General features: G+C 39.4%; 3 protein-coding genes across 3 annotated transcripts; 1 reads left to right on the top strand and 2 right to left on the bottom strand.

Annotated features, from left to right (window-relative positions):
* Positions 1 to 248: 248 nt before the first annotated feature.
* On the bottom strand, positions 249 to 3,111 carry LOC123321125. The gene is made up of 3 exons (XM_044908629.1): positions 2,719 to 3,111; positions 2,468 to 2,635; positions 249 to 2,392 (listed from the first exon to the last, which is right to left on the bottom strand). The coding sequence occupies exons 1-3, from the start codon at positions 2,756 to 2,758 to the stop codon at positions 249 to 251; spliced, it is 2,352 nt and encodes a 783-aa protein (XP_044764564.1). The 5' UTR covers positions 2,759 to 3,111.
* Positions 3,112 to 3,486: 375 nt separating this feature from the next.
* LOC123319850 (peptidylprolyl isomerase domain and WD repeat-containing protein 1) lies at positions 3,487 to 5,761 on the bottom strand. The gene is made up of 5 exons (XM_044906837.1): positions 5,350 to 5,761; positions 4,940 to 5,281; positions 4,630 to 4,829; positions 4,284 to 4,563; positions 3,487 to 4,227 (listed from the first exon to the last, which is right to left on the bottom strand). The coding sequence occupies exons 1-5, from the start codon at positions 5,669 to 5,671 to the stop codon at positions 3,512 to 3,514; spliced, it is 1,860 nt and encodes a 619-aa protein (XP_044762772.1). The 5' UTR covers positions 5,672 to 5,761; the 3' UTR covers positions 3,487 to 3,511.
* A 127-nt stretch (positions 5,762 to 5,888) lies between these two features.
* LOC123319849 (DNA-directed RNA polymerase I subunit RPA1) lies at positions 5,889 to 20,338 on the top strand. The gene is made up of 23 exons (XM_044906836.1): positions 5,889 to 6,224; positions 6,276 to 6,452; positions 6,509 to 6,691; positions 6,772 to 7,154; positions 7,231 to 7,377; positions 7,436 to 7,570; positions 7,655 to 7,875; positions 7,934 to 8,292; positions 8,353 to 8,467; positions 8,529 to 8,721; positions 8,785 to 8,958; positions 9,018 to 9,343; positions 10,666 to 11,077; positions 13,056 to 13,220; positions 13,283 to 13,663; positions 15,732 to 16,003; positions 16,731 to 16,886; positions 16,946 to 17,169; positions 19,078 to 19,217; positions 19,301 to 19,453; positions 19,511 to 19,621; positions 19,679 to 19,871; positions 19,932 to 20,338. The coding sequence occupies exons 1-23, from the start codon at positions 6,044 to 6,046 to the stop codon at positions 20,030 to 20,032; spliced, it is 4,902 nt and encodes a 1,633-aa protein (XP_044762771.1). The 5' UTR covers positions 5,889 to 6,043; the 3' UTR covers positions 20,033 to 20,338.
* Positions 20,339 to 20,348: the final 10 nt, after the last annotated feature.

Genomic DNA, 20,348 nt, shown 5'->3' with positions numbered 1-20,348 from the left:
TCAGAATATCGCGAAGTAACTCACGAAAGTTCTCGAAAAAAAGACAATAAAAAGATTGATAGAAAGAGAAAATTTATTGAAAAAACAACACAGTAACTTCATATCGAAAAACGTAACATGAACTTAAACTAACGAAAAAATAACAAGTAGAACTTAACTATTATTAACTTAACATAATTTTTGCACTGAACGACTAGATAAAAAAAATAAAAATTTATTCTATAAATTGTAAGATAAATTGGCCCAACTTAAAGACTGACACGAGATCTGGTCACAATTTCGGTGGGACCGAACAGTCTACGCATCCTTTTTTTCTGTACTTTTTCAGTCGAAGACAGAGACCTTAAGTTGTACCTCTTCGTTGTCGAGTCTTTGTCTTTTGTTTCTTCCCACGTTCTTTTTCTCGCTTTTATCTCGTCCGACTCCTTTTCTTGTTCCTTTGGTACTTTTGTGATCTCGACGTCGAAGTTTTGTTCTTCGTCCATGGTTTGTTTGGGATATCCGGCATCGAAGTCTTCGATGTTTGGGTCGTCTTTTTTGTAGATGATCTTCACCAAGAAAGTTTGACTGTGGTCTTTCGTTGAACCATCATTCGATTGAATTGATTCAGCATCGTTTGTGGTAACTGAGGATTCATAATTGACAGAAATGAATTTTTCAGAATTTGCGGTCTCTTCTGTTGGTTCAGTATTGATGTTGATTATTTCAATTTTGTTTTCCTTATTCACACTTGGTATGGTCACGTATTCGATATCATTTTTGTGCTTGGCTAATTTATGTGTTATTTTTTCTTTCTTTTTTTCAGTTTGCGATATGTCTTCATCTGTTTCTCTTTTTTCAACAACTGTCTTCAGGTCCTCTTCAATTGATAATTTATCGTTTTTATCGATAGTTACTGTTTTTTTAATATTATTTTCTTCGCCATTTGAGCCATTAATTTTCATGTCTGATATAGATTTCTCTTCTTTACTTCCGATTAAATCATCAGAAGCATTACTTTCTCTGTTTTCGTCATTCTTTTTTCCATTTATGTCCTGAGTATCGGTTGTTTTTTGAGCTTCCCTTTTACCATCGTCCATAACGTCCATCAAATTCAAGGATGAATGTTTTTCTTCGCCCATTTCATCGATTATTTTGTTCAAACTAATCGAGATTGGAAAATCTTTTTCAATATTTATGGCATTTCTTTTCTGTTTCTCATCGTCTTTTGAAACTGTTTCCCTCTTGCTCATTATTTGTGGATCCTTTTCAACTGATACACTTTCAGATTTTGTGTTTATTTCTGTGTTTTTTTTCTGTAAGCTATCAACTTTTTTTTCTTCTCCATAGGTTGAACTTGAAGTTGTTTTTGCATTTTTAACTTCAATTCCATTCAACAGCATTCTACTGAGCCTGTTGATGATGTCTTCTTCGATGACACTTTTTTTTGCCCTGCTGTTCTTTCTGAGGTAAGTGGTGATGTTTTTTGTTGATGCATCTTTGATCCAACTCACTTTGTCGTTGTTTTCTGTCGAAATATTCTTGGCTTCGGTCCCTAAAACGTTAAGCGTGACTTTATCACTTGTCTCGTGAGTAATATTTTTAGTTTGATTATCAGCCGATTCAATCTTTCTTTTATTGTTTGACGCTTTGAGGGGAGGTTTGTTTATTATGGAAATTGTCACATTAGGATTGATCATCGGTAGTAAAACTAAATTTTCTTTGCCTTGGCTGGCTTTACTTTCAACAATTTCTTCTGATTTCGCCTTGTTCACTAGCTCTGGAGATTTTTTACTACTCGATGTAAATTCTTGCGATTTATGGATCAATTCAACTTCCGGAAGGATTGAACTTCTACTGGCTGGGATGGCGCTATCTTCTGAAATCTCATAATCAGATCTATTGGCCAACGGTTTACGTGTGATTGTCCGTATCTTTCTTAGTGGAACCTTATTTATCACATTTGCCATTTTCCCGTTATCAATAATACTCTCTTGATTTAATACTTTGATTGGCTTAATATTGGTCACTTTTTTTTTCGTTTGGTTGGAATGAAAGAAATCGTTTTTATCTTTCATCGAGTTTGTCTGTCTATTTTCACGTATAGATGGGAAAAAATTATTCTCGTTTAGCACGACAGGTGCTACAAAAACTCCATTATTGGAATATTGAACAATAACTTTCTGTTTATCCACTTTTGGTTGTAACTTTTTGAAATTGGAGTACCCATTGATTTTATTTCTTGGTTTTGATGGTTTTACGGAATGTTTCGCATTAGTTTGCATCTTTTTCACAGGTTGTTTTACTGTATCGGATGGTGAAGCACATTGGGGAGGAATTGTCGAAGGTACTATAATATTTTTTGAGTCTGCTGATGATTTTTTCGAATCGTTAAAAGGAGCCGAGGGAAAATCTAAAATGAAACAAAATACGTTAGTTACACTACTCCTAAAATAAAAAGGAGAAGAGTTTATTGACTGAAATTTACCTTCAAATAAATGACGAAATTTCTCGTCATTTCTCAAGTCTCGTTCAATAGCATCGCCGTATCTGATGTTGATTGTATGCATAAGTTTTTTTTCTAAAATTTCCAGAGTTTCCTCATCTAGCAATTCGATGATTGCCTCTGTTAGGGTCGAATGCAATAAAGAACAATCTAAAAATATTAAATAGTTTGTTCTTCGAATAATAATTATTCTAGAGAACAATCGAATAATATGCAATTCGAATTTTACTCACTATTGTTTGGAATTATTTCCTTCTCAGCTTGTTCTCTCATCGCCGATGCTGTTTCAAATATCACCCCATAAAATGAATAAAAATGGCAGGCGACCTCCAGCCCGGGTTTAGGGCCTTTTTTATCACTTTATTTGACCAGAAAAATATTTGAAGAACTTTCTTGAGGTTTTTGTTAGAAACTTTGATATATTTGTATTAATTTGTACTTGTAACTTTATTGCACGAAAAACTTTTCATCATCAATCGACACGTTTAATCAAATTACCTGAGACTTTTTAAATTTGCCGCCTAAAAAGTGACTGATCAGAAAATTCATATTCTGTGATTTTCTCAACGGTGAAGAAAATGAAAATAATTTTTGGAAAATGTACGGTTTATGCACGAGTTTTCTAATGATTCTTTTATAAAATAAGAAGATATTAATTATGGTAATGCTTCCAAATGAAAAGGAGCCTAATCTCAATGTACGGAGGAACAAATTTTATCTCTTAAATACGAGGGTGGTAAGTAAATATTTCGTCTTTATTGAAAAATAAGTATAAGCACTTTGTTCCAAAGACATACTTCTTTATTTCAGGTGAGGGAAGGACTGAACAGATATTTAGGGATGAAAACTGTACACCTGGATGTCCAATGACTCCAGGTAATCGTAATGTCTCAAAAGTTTTGGGTAGCCATGTTTTACAACACTGCAATTTCAAGGAACGGTGAGATTCACTTGTCTTTTTTTTACATGATATAAACCCACCACGAAATCAAGCGAAGGAATAATATAAAATTCTTTATTTCATGCTCACTTTACACTTATAGAAACAATTCTTATATCATCAAAAGGCTTATCAGTTTTTGCATTCGTTTTCACATTACTAATATTCTGAACAACTTCCATCCCTTTCACGACTCTCCCAAATACTGTATGCTTATTGTCCAACCATGGCGTTGGGGTGAGTGTAATAAAAAACTGACTTCCATTTGTGTTAGGTCCTGCATTTGCCATGGATAACGTATAAGGCCTATCGTGCCTTAAGTGAGGCTTAATCTCATCCTCAAATTCCCCACCCCAAATACTTTCACCTCCTGTACCGTTACCTGTAGGATCCCCTGTCTGTATCATAAAACCTTTAATTACACGATGAAATATGTGTCCATTGTAGTATCCGTTTTTGCTGTGCACACAGAAGTTTTCCACCGTCTTGGGAGTATCTTTCATGAATAGTTTACAATGTATATCACCGAAAACTGTATGTATTATAGCGTTTTCGTAAAGTCTCTGCTGAATTGGTTCATCCAATGCAGCAAAAGTATCTTCTTTCGATGGTTTTTCATTGAAAACATCCCTGTCTTGATCCACACCGATTTCGTCTGGTTCTCGCTTAGAAAAGAGGTAGAATCTGGACTTCTTGTAAGCTGTACATACTAGAGTAGGATCTGGCCTGATTGCTGCAAGTGTGGGGTTATTGGAGGCTTCTATCTCTAATGTTACAGCTGCTTTGGATTTTTTTGCCGATCCTTAAAAAAAACATCTCAGGTCGAGACAAGTTCACCTCTTTAACTTTATATCTCACCTTGATATAATGCAATGTGCAATATCCTTAAGTTCTCATTCTTCCCTATGATTTTAACACATTTGTTTGAATAAATATTGACCAATTTGATCCCCAGTAAAGTCGCATACATCAAAAAGTTTCCACTTTCATCAAAAACAATATTGGCCAAGCTGAAAGCTTCTGATTTTTCCAAATCTCTTTCTACTGCCATTCTTCTTCCAAACTCCATATTAGGCAGCTGTTGGGTCTTCTGTTGTAGTTCTGTGAATCTAGGAAGGCTCTCGTCAATTACTTTGATCTGAGGAAAAGAGTAATCTATAATTATGCACAAAGTATTTATATCGATTTCCACAATAGAACTCACCAATTTTCCAGTTCGAAAATAGAAGATCCTTATTCTCCTATCTAAAGCTATTGTGGCAAATTTGGTTCCATCAGGGGAAAATGCTAGCCCTGAAGGTACAGTCTTATTCTTAACGAACACATACAGATCCGTATCCAGCTTAGAATCAAATGCAACATTTTTTGGTAACTCACAATTCTGTTTAAGTCCAGACCAATATTCTAAGGTAAAAAAATGATTAATTAGGAAGGGCACAATCATTATAAGAGAATAAAATAAAAATATTTGATATCAAGAAAGAGAAAGCCTTCAGAAATTTGAAAAAATTCACCTAATATACCTCCTTTGTCTACCGATATTGTGACGTCGAATTTAGAATTATACTTGATCAAACACACAGGTTTACTATGCATTTTTTCTAGTGTAATTAATGGTGAAGCATCTGCTTTTCCATCGTAAATTTGGATATTTGGACTATCAACATCACAGACTGCCAGAGCATGAACGGCATCGCCTGGTGAATGGATCCATTCTACTAGAGAAGGACAATAATCTAAGCGCATCATGTTGATCATATCGAAATTCACTACATCGAAAATTTTGAGGGATTTATCCGAAGACGCAGAACAAAATAAGGTACCCTCCACATTCACAGCAGCTTTCGTTATTGGACCTACAAAAGAAGTTTAAATTCATCCTCTTTTAATCCATCCACAAGTTGGTTAAATAGATATCTCACACCTAAATGGCTCCTGAAATGTTTCACGAACTCAATTCCTGTTTCCATTTTTTTCCAAAATTTTATGTGCCCGTCGCAACTAGCCGTGATTATGAAATCGGTTGCCGTAACGAAACAGTGAGTTATGGTATCTCTGTGCATGTAGCTCTTTTCATAAGATTCAGCGGTGGGCAAGTTGTCAATGTAGAGGTGTTCGAAAGGTAAAATTTTTCTTTTCTTGGGTTGCGAACATTCAGATAGAGAAGGTCCCACCAAATCGTTCGAGTCTTCATTTTCTGCCTGTCTCTTATCGGTTTCATTCGAATTTTCATTAGTTTCCGACATTATTTTCTTTACATACGTTATTTATTGTTATTTTGCATTCAAAAAGTTTTCAGTTGGAAAGTTAGGTTAGGTTGACATTAGAGTGCATAGAGTTTTATTTTTTGTGAACGACGTTTGCTGGCCTAGACTGATATTTCGATAGAAAAAGAATAATCGTCTAATTCTATGCTCCAAATTCAGGTCTAACCTAAAAATAAAACAGAACCTCAAAATTTCTAGCAGTTTGAAAGAGAAGTTGTTTCCGAGCAGTGAACAGTTTTGAAACGATTATACGTTGGTGCGAAGTGTTAGTTTTTGTATATTTGCAGAGAAGTGTATAGTGTACAATAATTTCATTGAAGACTGTTGAAGTTGTGAAGTTGAAATACGAATATGTCGCTCTACCGAAGAAGAAATGGTGTTATGCCAAGCAATGAACGTATTACGAATATATCATTCAGTGTATTCACACATGATGAACTCAAACAAGTGGCCGTAAAAAAAATTGTTACACCATTGACATTCGATCCTTTAGGTCACCCTATTCCTGGGGGATTATACGATAAGGCTTTAGGTAAGTTTAAATGAAAAAGCACTGAACTTTTTGAACATTTAAGTTTTCTAGGTCCTATGAACGATAAAAGCGATCCCTGTGGAACTTGTCAGAAATCTTTCACTGAATGTCCTGGCCACATGGGCTATATTGAGCTGCCCTTGCCTGTAATAAATCCAATTTTCCACCAACTTATTGGCACAATTTTAAGAATGAGCTGTCTACGATGTTTCACCATTCAAATTCCAGGTAATTTTTACTTTAGATGCGTTTGTTCAGTTGAAGGAAATCGTACTGTTTTTCAGGACTAATCAAGTCTACAATGTCGATACAGATGAGATTGCTGGATTGTGGAATGAATGCTGAAGCTTTAGAACTTGAGAATATCATGTTTAGTCTTGCACAGAAGTTGGAATCTAAAGAAAGTATACCAGAACAAGCAACACAAAATATCGATCGTTTTGATAAATTATGCAGAGACAAAGAAGGTAGGTTTTCTTGGGATTTGTAATTCTTTGAATGTCTATTTCATCAACCTGATTTCTTTTACATTAAATTCGTTTTACAGGGAATCCAGGTTTTGTTGTTAATAATACGAAAAATACTGAACAACTAAGGCGACAATTCTTGGCAAACATAACAAAGTTTATAAATAAGGGAAAGAATTGTATATTCTGTGATCAGGCATGTGATCGCATCAAATATCAGAAAAACAGATTAGTTTTGAATTATAAAAGTAGCAAAACTAAGGAAGACGACTTTGTGGTAGAAAACCTGATGAAATATGTAACTCCCAACGAATCCAGAGGTTATCTGAGGCAGATTTGTAAAAACGAATTAGATTTCCTCGTTCTCTTAGCGCCTGTTTTAAACACTGGCAAGGATATGGAATATCCAACGGATATTTTTTATTTTGAAATTCTTCCTGTACCTCCTCCCATGTCTAGACCTGTAAGTAAAGTTAAAAGAGTAGCTTCTCGAAGATGTCAACGTTACCAGATATTCCTAATAATTTTTTTTCTTCAAGGCCAATTATGTTAAAGGAAAAATGAGTGAGCATCCAAAAACGAACGCCTATAGAGCTGTCCTACAAAATAGCATAATCTTGAACACGATTATTTACGTTATGAAGCAGGAGGGTGAGGATTTGGGCGAATTATCCGTGGAAGCAAAGGTAATTTGAGCTTTGATTGGTTGAAAAGAGTCTCTTCTAAGAAATTTGTTATTTCCAGGATGTGTATCTCTCAACTAAAGGTAAAACGGCATTGGAAAAACTGAGCGATACTTGGGAAAAACTTCAATCTAACATCGATGGAATTTTGGATAAGGATACGAGTAGACAGAATGAATTTCTAGGTTTGAAACAGGTAGGTTTTGTTTGATTTATTATTTCCATTTATTACATCTATTGTTTTAAGATTTTGAATCTATCTGATGTGATTTTCTTCCAGATTATCGAAAAGAAAGAAGGTCTACTAAGAATGCATATAATGGGGAAAAGGGTAAACTTTTCCGCTAGGTCCGTTATCACCCCAGATCCTAACCTGAAGATCGACGAAATAGGCATTCCGGACACCTTTGCGAAACAACTCACCTATCCCACTTACGTCAATTCTCACAATATCGAGGAATTGAGAAAGATGGTCATGAACGGTCCGGACGTCCATCCAGGGTAAAAGAATGTCTAAGTTTGCCAACTTCATCATTAATTGAACTTGTTTTTTTTGCAGAGCCACAATGGTCGAGTTCCAGAGCGGCAAGATGATCAGACTGGATCCGAAGAACCCCGTTCAAAGGGAGAGTATCGCCAAACGGTTACTGACTCCGGACGAGGTGAAGAATCACGATTACAGCGAGCAGAAGTTGGTGCATAGGCATCTGTGCAACGGCGATATTCTCCTGTTGAACAGACAACCGTCCCTCCATAAACCCAGCGTTATGGCTCACAAAGCCAGGATTCTCAGGGGGGAGAAGACGTTTCGTCTACATTACGCCAACTGTAAAGCTTACAATGCGGATTTTGACGGTGACGAGATGAACGCCCATTTTCCCCAGACTGAAAGGGCTAGAAGTGAAGCTTATACGTTATGTGAGTGGTTTTTTACGAGGTGCAGTTTGTAGATGGTTAATTTTCGTGTTTTTTTTTTAGTGAATGTTAGCAATCAGTACCTCGTACCCAAGGATGGTACCCCTTTGAGTGGACTGATTCAAGATCATGTGATATCCGGGGTGAAACTTTCGATGCGTGGGCAGTTTTTCAACAAGTAAGTTGAATTGTTGTTACGGTTGTGGTGAATATGATTTATCACGTTTTTTTTTTCACAGGATGGATTATCAGCACCTCGTTTTCCAAGGGCTCTATCAGAAGACCCGTTCGATAAAGCTCCTTCCTCCCACCATAATAAAACCGGTGGAAATGTGGTCCGGCAAGCAGGTTCTATCGACCATCATAATAAACGTCATCCCTGATGGGAAGGAACTGATAAACTTGACGTCTACATCGAAAATTAAATCTAAGGTGAGTTATCGAGGTCGAATTTCAAGCGATGAGCTCTATTGAATTCCTTTTTTCTTCTTTTAGGATTGGCTGAACACCCCCTCGCGTCCTTGGAAAGCTGGTGGAACGCCCTTCGACGACGACCTCGAGATGTCCGAGTCTAAGGTTATAATCAGGAAGGGGGAACTTCTTTCGGGAGTCCTGGACAAGGCCCACTATGGTGCCACACCGTTCGGTTTGATCCACTGCATGTACGAGGTGAGAAAGTTAAAAAAAAACGATTTTGAGTAGTTTCTTTTCAACTCTGTATGTTTCAGTTGTACGGGGGCGCTTGCGCGACTGAAATGTTGAGCTCCTTGACGAGGCTGTTCACCATGTACCTGCAGACCAAGGGCTTCACGCTGGGTGTGCAGGACATCATGACCCTGCGCGAGGCCGACAAGAAACGCAGGAAGATCATCAAGAGCCAGAGGAAGGTGGGTCCGGAGGTGATGAAGAAGGCCCTCAACGTTCAGAACGACGTCTCCGTCGACGAGATCGTCGAGATACTCGACAAGAAGCTCGTGCAGAATCCCAATTACACGGCCCTGATCGACAGGGAGTACAAGTCGAACCTGAACAATTTCACGAATCAAATGAACAGGTACGTGGTGAAATTTTCCCATTTACGAGGATATTTTGAAGAATTCTTAGCCTACTAAACAAAATTTCAATGTCAAAATGTTTTATTACTCAACATATTCTCCTCTTAATTGGATACATTGGATACAGCGAACCTGCAACGTCTCTAGACCTTTCAAAAAAAAATGTTTCTTCTTTCTCTGCAAACCAGACCTCCACAGCTTTTATTACCTCCTTGTTGGAAGAAAATTCACGACCTTTTAAACTTTTTTTCAGTCAAGGAAAGAGATGATAGTCGGATGTAGGCAAATCTGGTGAATCAGGGGGGTGTTCTAGTAATTCAAACCCTAAATCACGAATTTTTTGCATGGCAACATGAGATTTGTTTGCATGGGCGTTGTCCTGCAAGAACAAAACACCTTTGGATAGCTTTCCGCGTCTTTTCTCTTTAATTTGTTCCCGTAGAGTTGTCAGTAATGTCGAATAGTAATCTCCGGTTATTGTTCTACCCTTATCCAAAAAATCAATCATGATTACTCCATGGCAATCTAAAAAAATTGAAGCAAGAACTTTTCCAACAGATTTTTGGACACGAAACTTCTTAAGTCTCGGAGAACCAGAGTGTCGCCATTCCATCGATTGTTGCTTCGTTTGTGGATCGTAGAAATGTACCCAAGTCTCATCCACAGTAACAATTCGGTTTGAGAAGTCTACATCGTTTTTAAATCGAGCACAGATCGAACGCGATGCTTCTACCCTTGCACGCTTTTGATCAACATTCAAACATTTTGGGATCCATTTTGCATCAATTTTTCTCACGTCCAAATTGACATGAACTATATGATGAACACATTCGTATGAAATATTCAGTGCTTCAGATATCCGTTTTAGCCCAATTTGACGGTCTGATAAAATCATGTCATAAACTGCATCGATATGTTCGTGGATTGACACAGAAACTGGCCTTCCCGATCGGTCATCTTCTTCAATAGAAAATTTACCTCTTTTGAAGCTTGCAGTCCAATTTTTCACTGTCGCATACGAAGAACATTGATCACCAAGGGTATTAAGCATATCTTCGTAAATCTGCGTACCTCTTTACCCTTTTAAATACAGGTACTTGATGATGGCTCGATACTCCAGTTTTTCGATTTTCACAATTTCGGTGGACATCTTCTTTCTTTTAATTTATTGCGTAACTCTGGTTTACTTTTTTGACCTCAAACTTCACACTGACGCTTCTAATGAGTAACGCAATACTTTGTTTATGCATGGAACTGGTCTAGGCTAACTAGACATCGTTAAATCCTCGTAGAATTCACCTATTAATTTCCCCGTTTTCAGCGTCAGCATGTCCGGTCTGCTGAGCAAGTTCCCGGACAACAACCTGCAACTGATGGTGATCTCGGGAGCCAAGGGGACCACCGTCAACACCATGCAGATGTCCTGCTGTCTGGGCCAGATCGAGCTGGAGGGAAAGCGCCCGCCCACGATGATATCGGGAAAGACGCTGCCCAGTTTTCCCGCCTTCGAATTTTCCCCCAGAGCCGGCGGTTTTATAGCGGGCAGGTTCATGACGGGCATCGATCCGCAGGATTTCTTCTTCCATTGCATGGCCGGCAGAGAGGGGTTGATCGACACCGCCTGCAAGACCAGCAAGAGCGGTTATCTGCAGAGATGTCTGGTGAAGAGTCTGGAGGGGGTGCACGTCAAGTCGGATCTGACGGTTAGGGATAGTGACAACACCGTGATACAGGTGAGTTTTGTTGAGATTTTCACGAAGTGCGTCTTCGGTTTCTACATGCAGGTCCGGCAAGAATTGTCCAGACGTGGCAAATCAAGGAGTAGATAAAAGATGTGTGAAATAAAGATGAAGATGACAAATAGGCTTAGAAAGTTGAAGAGGGGAAGATGCCTTTAACTTTTCTCCCTCTTTCTCTCATGGAATATTTCCTAAGCCTGGATTACCCTTGACCGGACCTGCACAGGGTGTCCAAATTCGATGTCCAGTGAGGGGCTTTCGGAAACTAGAATAGCTCCTATCCAGAGAAATAAAGAATGGCTAAAATCGTAGCCTCCTACGATTCTTCGTTTTTAAAGAGAAAATGAGAGAGAAAACGTCAATAAATAAAACGAATAAGCCAAGAGTCATCGACCTTAGGTCCTTCGGCTCAGTGCAATTGATATAACTTTCGACTGAGTTCATTTATCGAAAAATGACATCAGACCTTTTTTGTGGAGCCTTAAATTAGCTACAAAATATAGAAAGGATATTGCAACGCAATTTATCGTTCATTAATTATAAAAATCAGGAGAAACAAATTTTTTTCCTGTGATATTCTTATGGAAAATCGAAAAGTGGGATGCTAAACATTAATATTAAGGGCTACTTTTTTCATAGGCCTATTTTGGCATTCAAACGAACCTTTTTTGTTTTTTTTAACGCTCTAATGTCACTCAAATGAAAAAAATTCATCTTGACCACGTTAAATAACAAATGAATAAAAATAAATATTGTACAGAGTGGGCAAAATTCCTAGTTTACTGAGAGGATCTTGAGAACTATGAGAGCTAGAAGAAATTGGATCCCACATTTCATAGCTTTTTTTCAGAAAAACAAAGAATGGTGAATACCGTAGCCTCCTAAGATTCTTCGTTTTTGAGTTATTAGCAAAAAATGAGATCTTGACGATTTCGATGAGATCTCATATTTTTTTTGTCTTTGAAGGTACAGATTTGAAGCTTCAACCTTCTTAGGCATTTTATATGTAAAATCTACTAAAGAAATTTTTCTTAAAATAGACATCTTGACCACGTTACATAACTCGCTCATTGAGCAACAGCAACTTCATGAAATATTGTGCAGGGTGGGCAAAATTCGTAGTTTACTGAGGGGATCTTGAGAACTATAAGAACTAGGAGAAATTGGATCCCACATTTCATAGCTCTTCTTCAGAAAAACGAAGAATGGTGAAAACCGTAGCCTCCTAGTATTCTTCGTCTTTGAGTTATTAGCAAACATTGGGATTTTGACGATTTCGAAAAGTTCTCGTAACTTTTTTGTCTTTGAAGTAGCTGATCTGAAACTTGGACCTTCTACAAGCATTTTTTCACGATGATTCCACTGACGAGCTCAATTTTTTTTTTATTTCGAATCATTAGACGAACTTCGGGTTTTTTAAATGCAAACTTTTATTGAATTTGTTATTTTTGAATTGGAAAAAATCTTTTTCAGTAGATTCTACGTATAAAAGTGCCTGTAGATACTGTAGAAGGTTCAAGTTTCAGATTTGTAACTTCAAAGACAAAAAAGTTACGAGAACTTTTCGAAATCGTCCAAATCTCATTTTTTGCTAATAACTCAAAAACGAAGAAACGTAGGAGGCTAAGGTCTTCACCATTCTTTGTTTTTCTGAAGAAGAACTAGGAAATGTGTGAACCAATTTCTTTTAGTTCTTATAGTTCTCAAGCTCCCCTCAGTAAACAACGAATTTTGCCCGCCCTGTACAATATTTAAGTTGCTGTAGCTCAATGAGCTAGTTTCTCTTTGTTTTTCCGAAATGTGTCATCGGTTTTCTTCGAGCTCTTATAGTTCTTGAGATTCCCTCATTGGACATCGAATTTGGGACACCAAATATCAGATTCCATACAAAAGAAGAGTTTTTGAAGCATATTCGGCATATTTGTTCCGAAAACCCTTTTATGGTATCAATATCAGAACCTTTTTTCTTCAGTTTCTCTACGGACAAGATGGGATGGACGTTTGCAAGGCGCAGTTCCTGTCAGAAAAACAACTGCCTTTCCTACATGAAAATATGGGCGCCATTCTGGACAAAAAAGTCATCAAAGCCGAAGCTAAATCCAAGAGGAGCCTGGAAGTGAAAGACTACTCCAAAAAGGTAAATATTCTCATTATTATCGACGAATTTGGCCCGAACATCACACGTTATCGATTTCGCAGCTGAAGGAGTGGATGAAAGAGAACGGAAGCACCCTGTCCAAGAGAAAATACAGGCCGTTCACGTTGTTCAGCCAATTTTTCAACGAGACCTCCAACAGGAAGGTGACCAAGGAGCAGCTGGTGCAGCTGTGGCAAGAGGCGGGCGAAGAGGTCAGGCAGAGCTTCGTCGACAAGTGTCAACCGTGTCCGGACACCCTGAACTCACGCTTCCTGCCCCACAGTCATTTCGGATCGATCAACGAGAGGCTGGAGGCTCTGATCGAGGGTTACGACGGTTGCAAGGGGAAGAAGGACAAGAGGAACTTCGAGAACATGATGAAGCAGAAGGCGATGACTTCGCTGTGCGACAGCGAGGAAGCTGTTGGTCTGTTGGCCGCTCAGGTATGTCTTTTGATTAAGAATTTTTATAGATTTCGCGTTTTTTCTTGTATTTCTCTTACAGAACTTCATTATGTCTTATTTTTTTACAAGAATTCATCGATCTTTCGAAAAAATTAGTGAATACTGATGGATCATCGAGTATATAGGGTACCGAGCCTATTTTTAATCTGTAACTTTGGTTGGCATAGGTCATTAGTCTTTCCAAAGTAATTTCAGTGGATTCAACGAAGTTTTCGAAATATTTAGACTCATCGTTGTGGGTTGGACCTTGGCAAAACCATCGGATGTTATGCCAATCATTCTCGATCATAGCTGAGCGTCCTAGTGCAATTAGTTTCGTGAATCTTCTGGACAAAATGCATCTACGTGGTTTACTGATGGATCAAAATCAGGAAAGGGTACTGGTCTTGGCGTATATGGACCTAAATAGAGGGTCTCTGAAGTCCTGGGAAGTGAACCCTTTATTGGAAAGACCGAGACACTGGCTGTTTACGTATGCGCTCAAGAGTGTCTTGAAATGAACCTTAAAGGGGGTCTATAGCCAGGCCTCGCTGAGATCCCTTGAATCACACTGCCAGGGATCTCTGCTGACATGGGAGTGCCGTAATACCATAAAGCAACTAGCCAGAGGCAATAAAGTGACTCTACTATGGGTATCAGGGCACTGTGGTGTTGAAGGAAACGAGAAAGCCGATGAACTTGCCAAAAAAACATCAAGGTTAACACCTGCTGGTCCTGAACCTTTCTGTGGGCTCGAAAAAACCAATATAAGGCAGCGGTCTAACAATGGGAGTTGAACAACAGAATAAACCTATGGAGAAACACTCCTGGACTTACTCAGTCAAAAAAATTCGTGATGATTTCACCGGCCTACACTAGAAAACTGCTGAAGCTGTCACGAGCTGAGCTTCTGGTGATGCTGGGACTGCTGACAGAGCACTGTCGGTACAAATATCATCTGTACCGTATGGGAAAGTCAGCAGATGAGATTTGTAGGCTCCGTGGATCAGAAGCATAAACAGCTGAACACATGGTATGCAAGTGTCCAGAGCTGGCTGGCCTAAGAACCATTCATATGGGGAAACCGGTCCTGTATCCTCACTAGGTAACGGCCAAGGCCCCTAAGGATGTTGTCGGTTTTATCAACACCATTGACGACCTCCTTGGGTCCCTATGAATGAGTAGGGTAGAGAACAAACGATTTATATGCTCGCAGTTCCCGAAAAGCTAACCAAGCCACAACGACTCCGGTTCAAATTATAAATAATAATAATAAAACCTCCTCGCTCCTGCGAGATTGTCGTCTAAAGCATATTTTACCTTGGCTACCAATGGCGAGGCATTCTGTCATCAGGTGTTATGGAGTTTCATCTTCCTCCTCGCAGAATCTGCACTTCTCATTTTTCAGCTAGACTGCTAGATTCCCATTAGGTGCTTCCTGAGTCTAAGATCCGGATACTTCTCAGATCTTGCAGTGTTAAAGTTCCCAAAGGTCTTCTTGAAGTGTTCCTGTCTTAAAAGATTCTTCCAGAGTAATTTTCCATTTCATGATCTACCTCCATCTCGCCATCAAGGTCTTTATTGCATTACTAGCAACGATCTTAATGTGCCCATTCCACAGAAGTTGGAAAAATCTAGGGTTATTCCCAGATATTCAACTTCTAACTTCCACTCCGTATCCCCACTGAGAAGCACCATTGCTCGATCATTCTAAGGCCCTGACTCAGTCCCATCTTTCTTCCCTATTTTTGGTATGAAGGGTCCTTTTGCCCTTCTCCATTTCCTGAGTATATGACCTAGTGCCAAGCAGCTTCTGGTGATTCTCAGAAGATGGAGAAGAAACTCCTCCATTCCTTTCTGCAAGAGATGAATAATCCAGCCACAACGACCCCGGTTCAAATAATAATAATAATAGACTCATCCTTTGAAATTCTGAAAAACATTGGCTAGGATATTGCATCAGAAATCAACTTCTTCTTACAGTTTCACAACAGACTTTTGTGGGTAAAAAATAGTCTCTAGAATTTTTTTTTTAACTGAAACGAATATACAGAACGTCCCTTTTCAGTCCATAGGGGAGCCGTCGACGCAGATGACCCTGAACACGTTCCATTTCGCCGGCAGGGGTGAGATGAACGTCACCCTGGGTATACCGCGTCTCAGGGAGATCCTGATGATGGCCAGCAAGAACATCAAGACGCCGTCGATGGTGATACCGTTCCTACCGATCGAGGATCTGGAACGCGAATCGGAGGCCCTGAGGAAGAAGTTCAACAGGGTGACCGTCGCCGACGTGCTTAAGGACATCGAGGTGGAGATAACCTCCAGCTCGAGGACCAAGTAGGTGGAAATTTGTATTTTGACGTTTTATCGAGTTGTCGTTGTGTACAGGGTGAGTCTTTGACTCGTAAATATTTTATTTAACAGTAGATTCTCAAAAGAAACACTTTTTTCCTTTAGCATTTTTTTCTAATCGGCCCTGATAAAAAGATATAGCCATTTCAAGTTTTCATAATGAGCTTTGCCACCCCTGGAAAAAATAAGAATAACTAGCTAAATCTGTGATGATACACATCTGTGGATCTTTTAAACAGAGTTGTTTTCAGCCAAAGTACCCAATTTTTGAAATTTCATAGATACTTTTTGATTTTTGGACATCAAATTACTCGAAAACTGAGCATTATACGAGAAAATATAAGGAATACTTTTATTTTACAAAACGTTCAAATATTCATTAGATACAATATATCACCCACGTCTTCCATTTCTTCCATTACAGAAGAATATCCAACTCTTGAAAATAAGTTGATTGATATTTTGGAAAATATCTCTGATATTCGGAAAATTGGGTACTTTGGCTGAATGCAACTATGTTTAAAAGATCCACAGATGTGTATTTTCGTAGATTCAGCTTGTTAGTCTCAAGGGAATTTAACTTTTCCTGGTGTGGCACATCTTTTTATCTAGGACGAAATGTGCTCCTTTTGACCTCAAGAATTCACTGTTGAATTCTCGTCCTGTCCAGTATATTTCCTCTATAACGTTGAACATTTCTTGCTCGTTCCAGTTCGCACAGATACACCCTGAAGTTCGTGTTCCTCCCCCACCGTCAGTACTCGAAGGACTACTGCGTGAATCCGAAGTACATCATCAAACACATGCGCAGGAAGTTCTTCAAGCTGATGTTCCAGACCATCGGGAAACAGAACAGATTCGCTGACCTGTAAGTGTCTACAGATAAGTCGAATCGACGGGTGTCTTTAATTCGCTCGCGTGTTTCAGGAACGTCATCGAAGAGTCCAGATCGACGGACAGGAAGGCGAGAATGGCGGACGACGATGACGACGACGACGCGGAGCCCGCGTCGCAGGATATGCCCGATCCCGAGGTGGACAGTTCGGACGAGGAACCGGAAGACGAGGGCGACGCCAAGTCTAGAAACAAGTACGCGCAGGTTCACGACGATCAGGAGACCGAGGACGAGGAAATGGAAGAGGCCAGTATCGGTGAGTCCCAATTTTTTTTATATATAATTGCGTATTTGCATTTTTACCACAATGGGTCGGTTTATCTCTTTCTATTATGGATCGATGTTTTGAGAAATAGAAGCTGCAGGATTTCGGTCGTTGATCATTGACCGTATTTACCTCTTCTGGCTCAAGTGGTTTGCTGATGGATCAAAATCAGAAAGGGGCACCGGCATTTGCGTTTATGGACCTGAACTACTGAGTGTCTCTAAAGCCCTGGGAAGTGAGCCCTCTATTTTACATACCGAGACACTAGGTGTGTACGTATGCGCTCAGGGGTGTCTTAAAATGAACCTCAAAGGGGGTATATATCACCTCGAATAGTTAGGACACGCTGAGGTCCCTGGAATCACACTGCCAGGGATCTCTGCTGACATGGGAGTGCCCTGACACCATCAAGCAACTGGCCAGAGGCACTAAAGTGACTCTATGATGGGTATCAGGGCATTGTGGTGTTGAAGGAAATGAAGAAGCAGATGAACTTGCAAAAAGAGCATCAAGGTTAACACCTGCTGGACCTGAACCTTTCTGTGGGCTCGAAAAAACCAATATAAGGCTGCAGTCCAACAATCGGAGTTGAACAACAGAAACACTGGAAAAACACTCCTGGACTTACTCAGTCAAAGAAGTTCGTGATGATTTCACCGACCTACACCAGAAAACTGCTGAAGCTGTCAAGAGCTGAGTTTCGGATGATGGTGGGACTGCTGACAGGGCACTGTCGGTACAAATATCATTTGCACAATATGGGAAAGTCAGCAGATGAGATTTGTAGGCTCTGTGGATCAGAAGCAGAAACAGCTGAACAGATGGTATGCAAGTGTCCAGAGCTGGCTGGCCTAAGAACCACTCATATGGGGAAACCGGTCCTGGATACTCATGAGGTAACGGCCAAGGCCCCTCAGGATGTTGTCGGTTTTATCAACACCATTGACGACCTCCTTGGGTTCCTATGAACGAGTAGGGTAGGGAACAAAAGATCTACATGGTTGCAGTTTCCGAAAAGCTAACCAAGCCACAACGACTCCGGTTCAAATATTAAATAATAATACCTCTTCGCTCCTGCAAGATTGTCGTCTAAAGCACGTTTCACCTTGGCTACCAATGGCGAGGCATTCTGTCATCAGGTGATATGGAGTTTCATCTTCCTCCTCGTAGAATCTGCACTTCTCATTTTTCAGCTAGACTGCTAGATTCCCATTTGGTGCTTCCTGAGGCTAAGATCCAGATACTTCTCAGATCTTGCAGTGTTAAAGTTCCTAAAGGTCTTATTGAAGTGTTGCTGTCTTGGAAGATTCTTCCAGAGTAATTTTCTATTTCATGATTTACCTCCATCTCGCCATCAAAGCCTTTATTGCGTTACTAGCAACGATCTTAATATGCCCATTCCACAGAAGTTTACTATCTAGGGTTATTCCCAGATATTCAACTTCTAACTTCCACTCCGTATCCCCACTGAGAAGCACCAATGCTCGATCATTCTAAGGCCCTTGGTCAGTCCCATCTTTCTTCCCTATTTTTGGTATGAAGGTTCCTTTTGCCCTTCTCCATTTCCTGAGTATATGTCCTAGAGCTAAGCAGCTTCTGGTGATTTTCAGAAGATGGAGAAGAAACTCCTCCATTCCTTTCTGCAAGAGATAGATAACACCTTTATTTCAACAAACCGTTAACAGCTACCAAAGTCTCAACTTAAACCTTTAATAAACACTAAGAAAGTACCATAACTTTTATCATAATAAATGAATATTGTCTAGTCTTATTGCTCAAAAACCAGATTCCTGTTAATTCGTGTTGAACATTTTCCTGTCACTTCATAACCTTGCCGAACTGAATAGACTGTAGGAGAAATTGATTATTTAAAACTTCATGAATTCCCTCGATTTACAGTTGATGAAGAGGAGGAAGAACAGAATAGTACCAAGACGAAGATCGACGATAACGATCAAGAATTCATGGATAAGTACAAAATGGTCGAAGGATTAACATACGACCACGAAAAATACCTCTGGTGTCAAATGACCTTTTCGGTAAGTTCATTCGTTGATTTTCAATCAACGTGGATACCTTTTTTCTTCGGAATTTTCCTCTAAAAATCCCCATTTCGTTGCAGCTACCTTTCAACAACACAAACTTTGATCTGACGTCGGTACTGAAGGAGGTCGCCGGAAAATCTGTGATATGGGAAGTCCCCAACATAAAAAAATCGATAACTTGCATGAAAGACGGCGTTATGACTCTGAGAACCGATGGTATAAATATACCGGTAAGTAGACATCGAACCTAACACTTAAACGGTCTCTTTAACATCGTCCTTTTTCAGGAAATGTCCAAATACGACCACATCCTGGACTTGAAGAAATTGTATTGTAACGATATACACAAGATGATCGAACACTGCGGATTGGGAGCTGGCATGGATGCCATCGTCAAAGTAAGTCGGTTTTCTTAATTCCCTGATTCGATGCTTAAGTTTTTGGTTTTTTCGTAGGAAATACAGGACGTTTTCGAAGTGTACGGTATAAGCATCGATCCAAGGCACCTCATGCTCATTTCCGAGTTTATGACCGCGAAGGGGATGTTCGAGCCGATGAATCGGTCAGGGATGCAGAGTAGCTCCTCTCCCTTCCAACAGATGTCTTTCGAGTCCTCCTTGAAGTTTCTGCGAGATGCCATAATCGGAGGTTTGTTGTGTTTTCGTTTTAGAAGCTTGGAGCTATTTAACAATCGTGATTTTTTTACAGGGAAGAACGACTCCATGAAAAATCCATCCAGCTCGTTGATGGCCGGAGGGCTTTGTGATGTTGGAACTGGTGGATTCGACGTTGTTCAAAGGTGCATTTAGTTATTTATTTATACATTATGTTAATGAGGGACTGCAATAAATGATCCTGTTTCCGATTTTTAAATGTCGAGATTTGAACCAATGATGAATATGCTAGGATTTCATGAAGATTAAAGCTCCAGGATGAATTTTAAACACCAAGTTTGTCGGTGACGCCATCTATGGATCAGTAGGCAAGCTCTCATTGACTAGTGAAGGATTCTTTATTTGAAATTAACTTCAACAATATGTATATATTTTTAAGTTTGATTAAACCAGTGGTCTTGTTAATTGTGCAAGAGAAATATGAGTGATTTGGTTGTTTGATTTTATTTAT

This window comes from Coccinella septempunctata, chromosome 9 (genome assembly GCF_907165205.1).
Source record: "Coccinella septempunctata chromosome 9, icCocSept1.1, whole genome shotgun sequence".
Classification (NCBI taxonomy): Eukaryota; Metazoa; Arthropoda; class Insecta; order Coleoptera; family Coccinellidae; genus Coccinella; species Coccinella septempunctata.
Note: the sequence above shows the minus strand (reverse complement) of the source record. Positions and strands in the feature narration are given on the sequence as shown.

Excerpts from the sequence above, each read along its gene's own strand:
- LOC123319850 (XM_044906837.1), bottom strand. The coding sequence starts at position 5,671 with ATGTCGGAAACTAATGAAAATTCGAATGAAACCGATAAGAGACAGGCA. Across the intron at positions 4,564-4,629 it reads ATTTTCGAACTGGAAAATTG|ATCAAAGTAATTGACGAGAG; the intron begins GTGAGTTCTATT and ends TCTTTTCCTCAG. Across the intron at positions 4,228-4,283 it reads GCACATTGCATTATATCAAG|GATCGGCAAAAAAATCCAAA; the intron begins GTGAGATATAAA and ends GTTTTTTTTAAG.
- LOC123319849 (XM_044906836.1), top strand. The coding sequence starts at position 6,044 with ATGTCGCTCTACCGAAGAAGAAATGGTGTTATGCCAAGCAATGAACGT. Across the intron at positions 7,155-7,230 it reads CTCCTCCCATGTCTAGACCT|GCCAATTATGTTAAAGGAAA; the intron begins GTAAGTAAAGTT and ends TTTTTCTTCAAG. Across the intron at positions 13,221-13,282 it reads TGAAAGACTACTCCAAAAAG|CTGAAGGAGTGGATGAAAGA; the intron begins GTAAATATTCTC and ends TCGATTTCGCAG.
- LOC123321125 (XM_044908629.1), bottom strand. The coding sequence starts at position 2,758 with ATGAGAGAACAAGCTGAGAAGGAAATAATTCCAAACAATA. Across the intron at positions 2,636-2,718 it reads GGAAATAATTCCAAACAATA|ATTGTTCTTTATTGCATTCG; the intron begins GTGAGTAAAATT and ends TAATATTTTTAG. Across the intron at positions 2,393-2,467 it reads ATTTCGTCATTTATTTGAAG|ATTTTCCCTCGGCTCCTTTT; the intron begins GTAAATTTCAGT and ends GTTTCATTTTAG.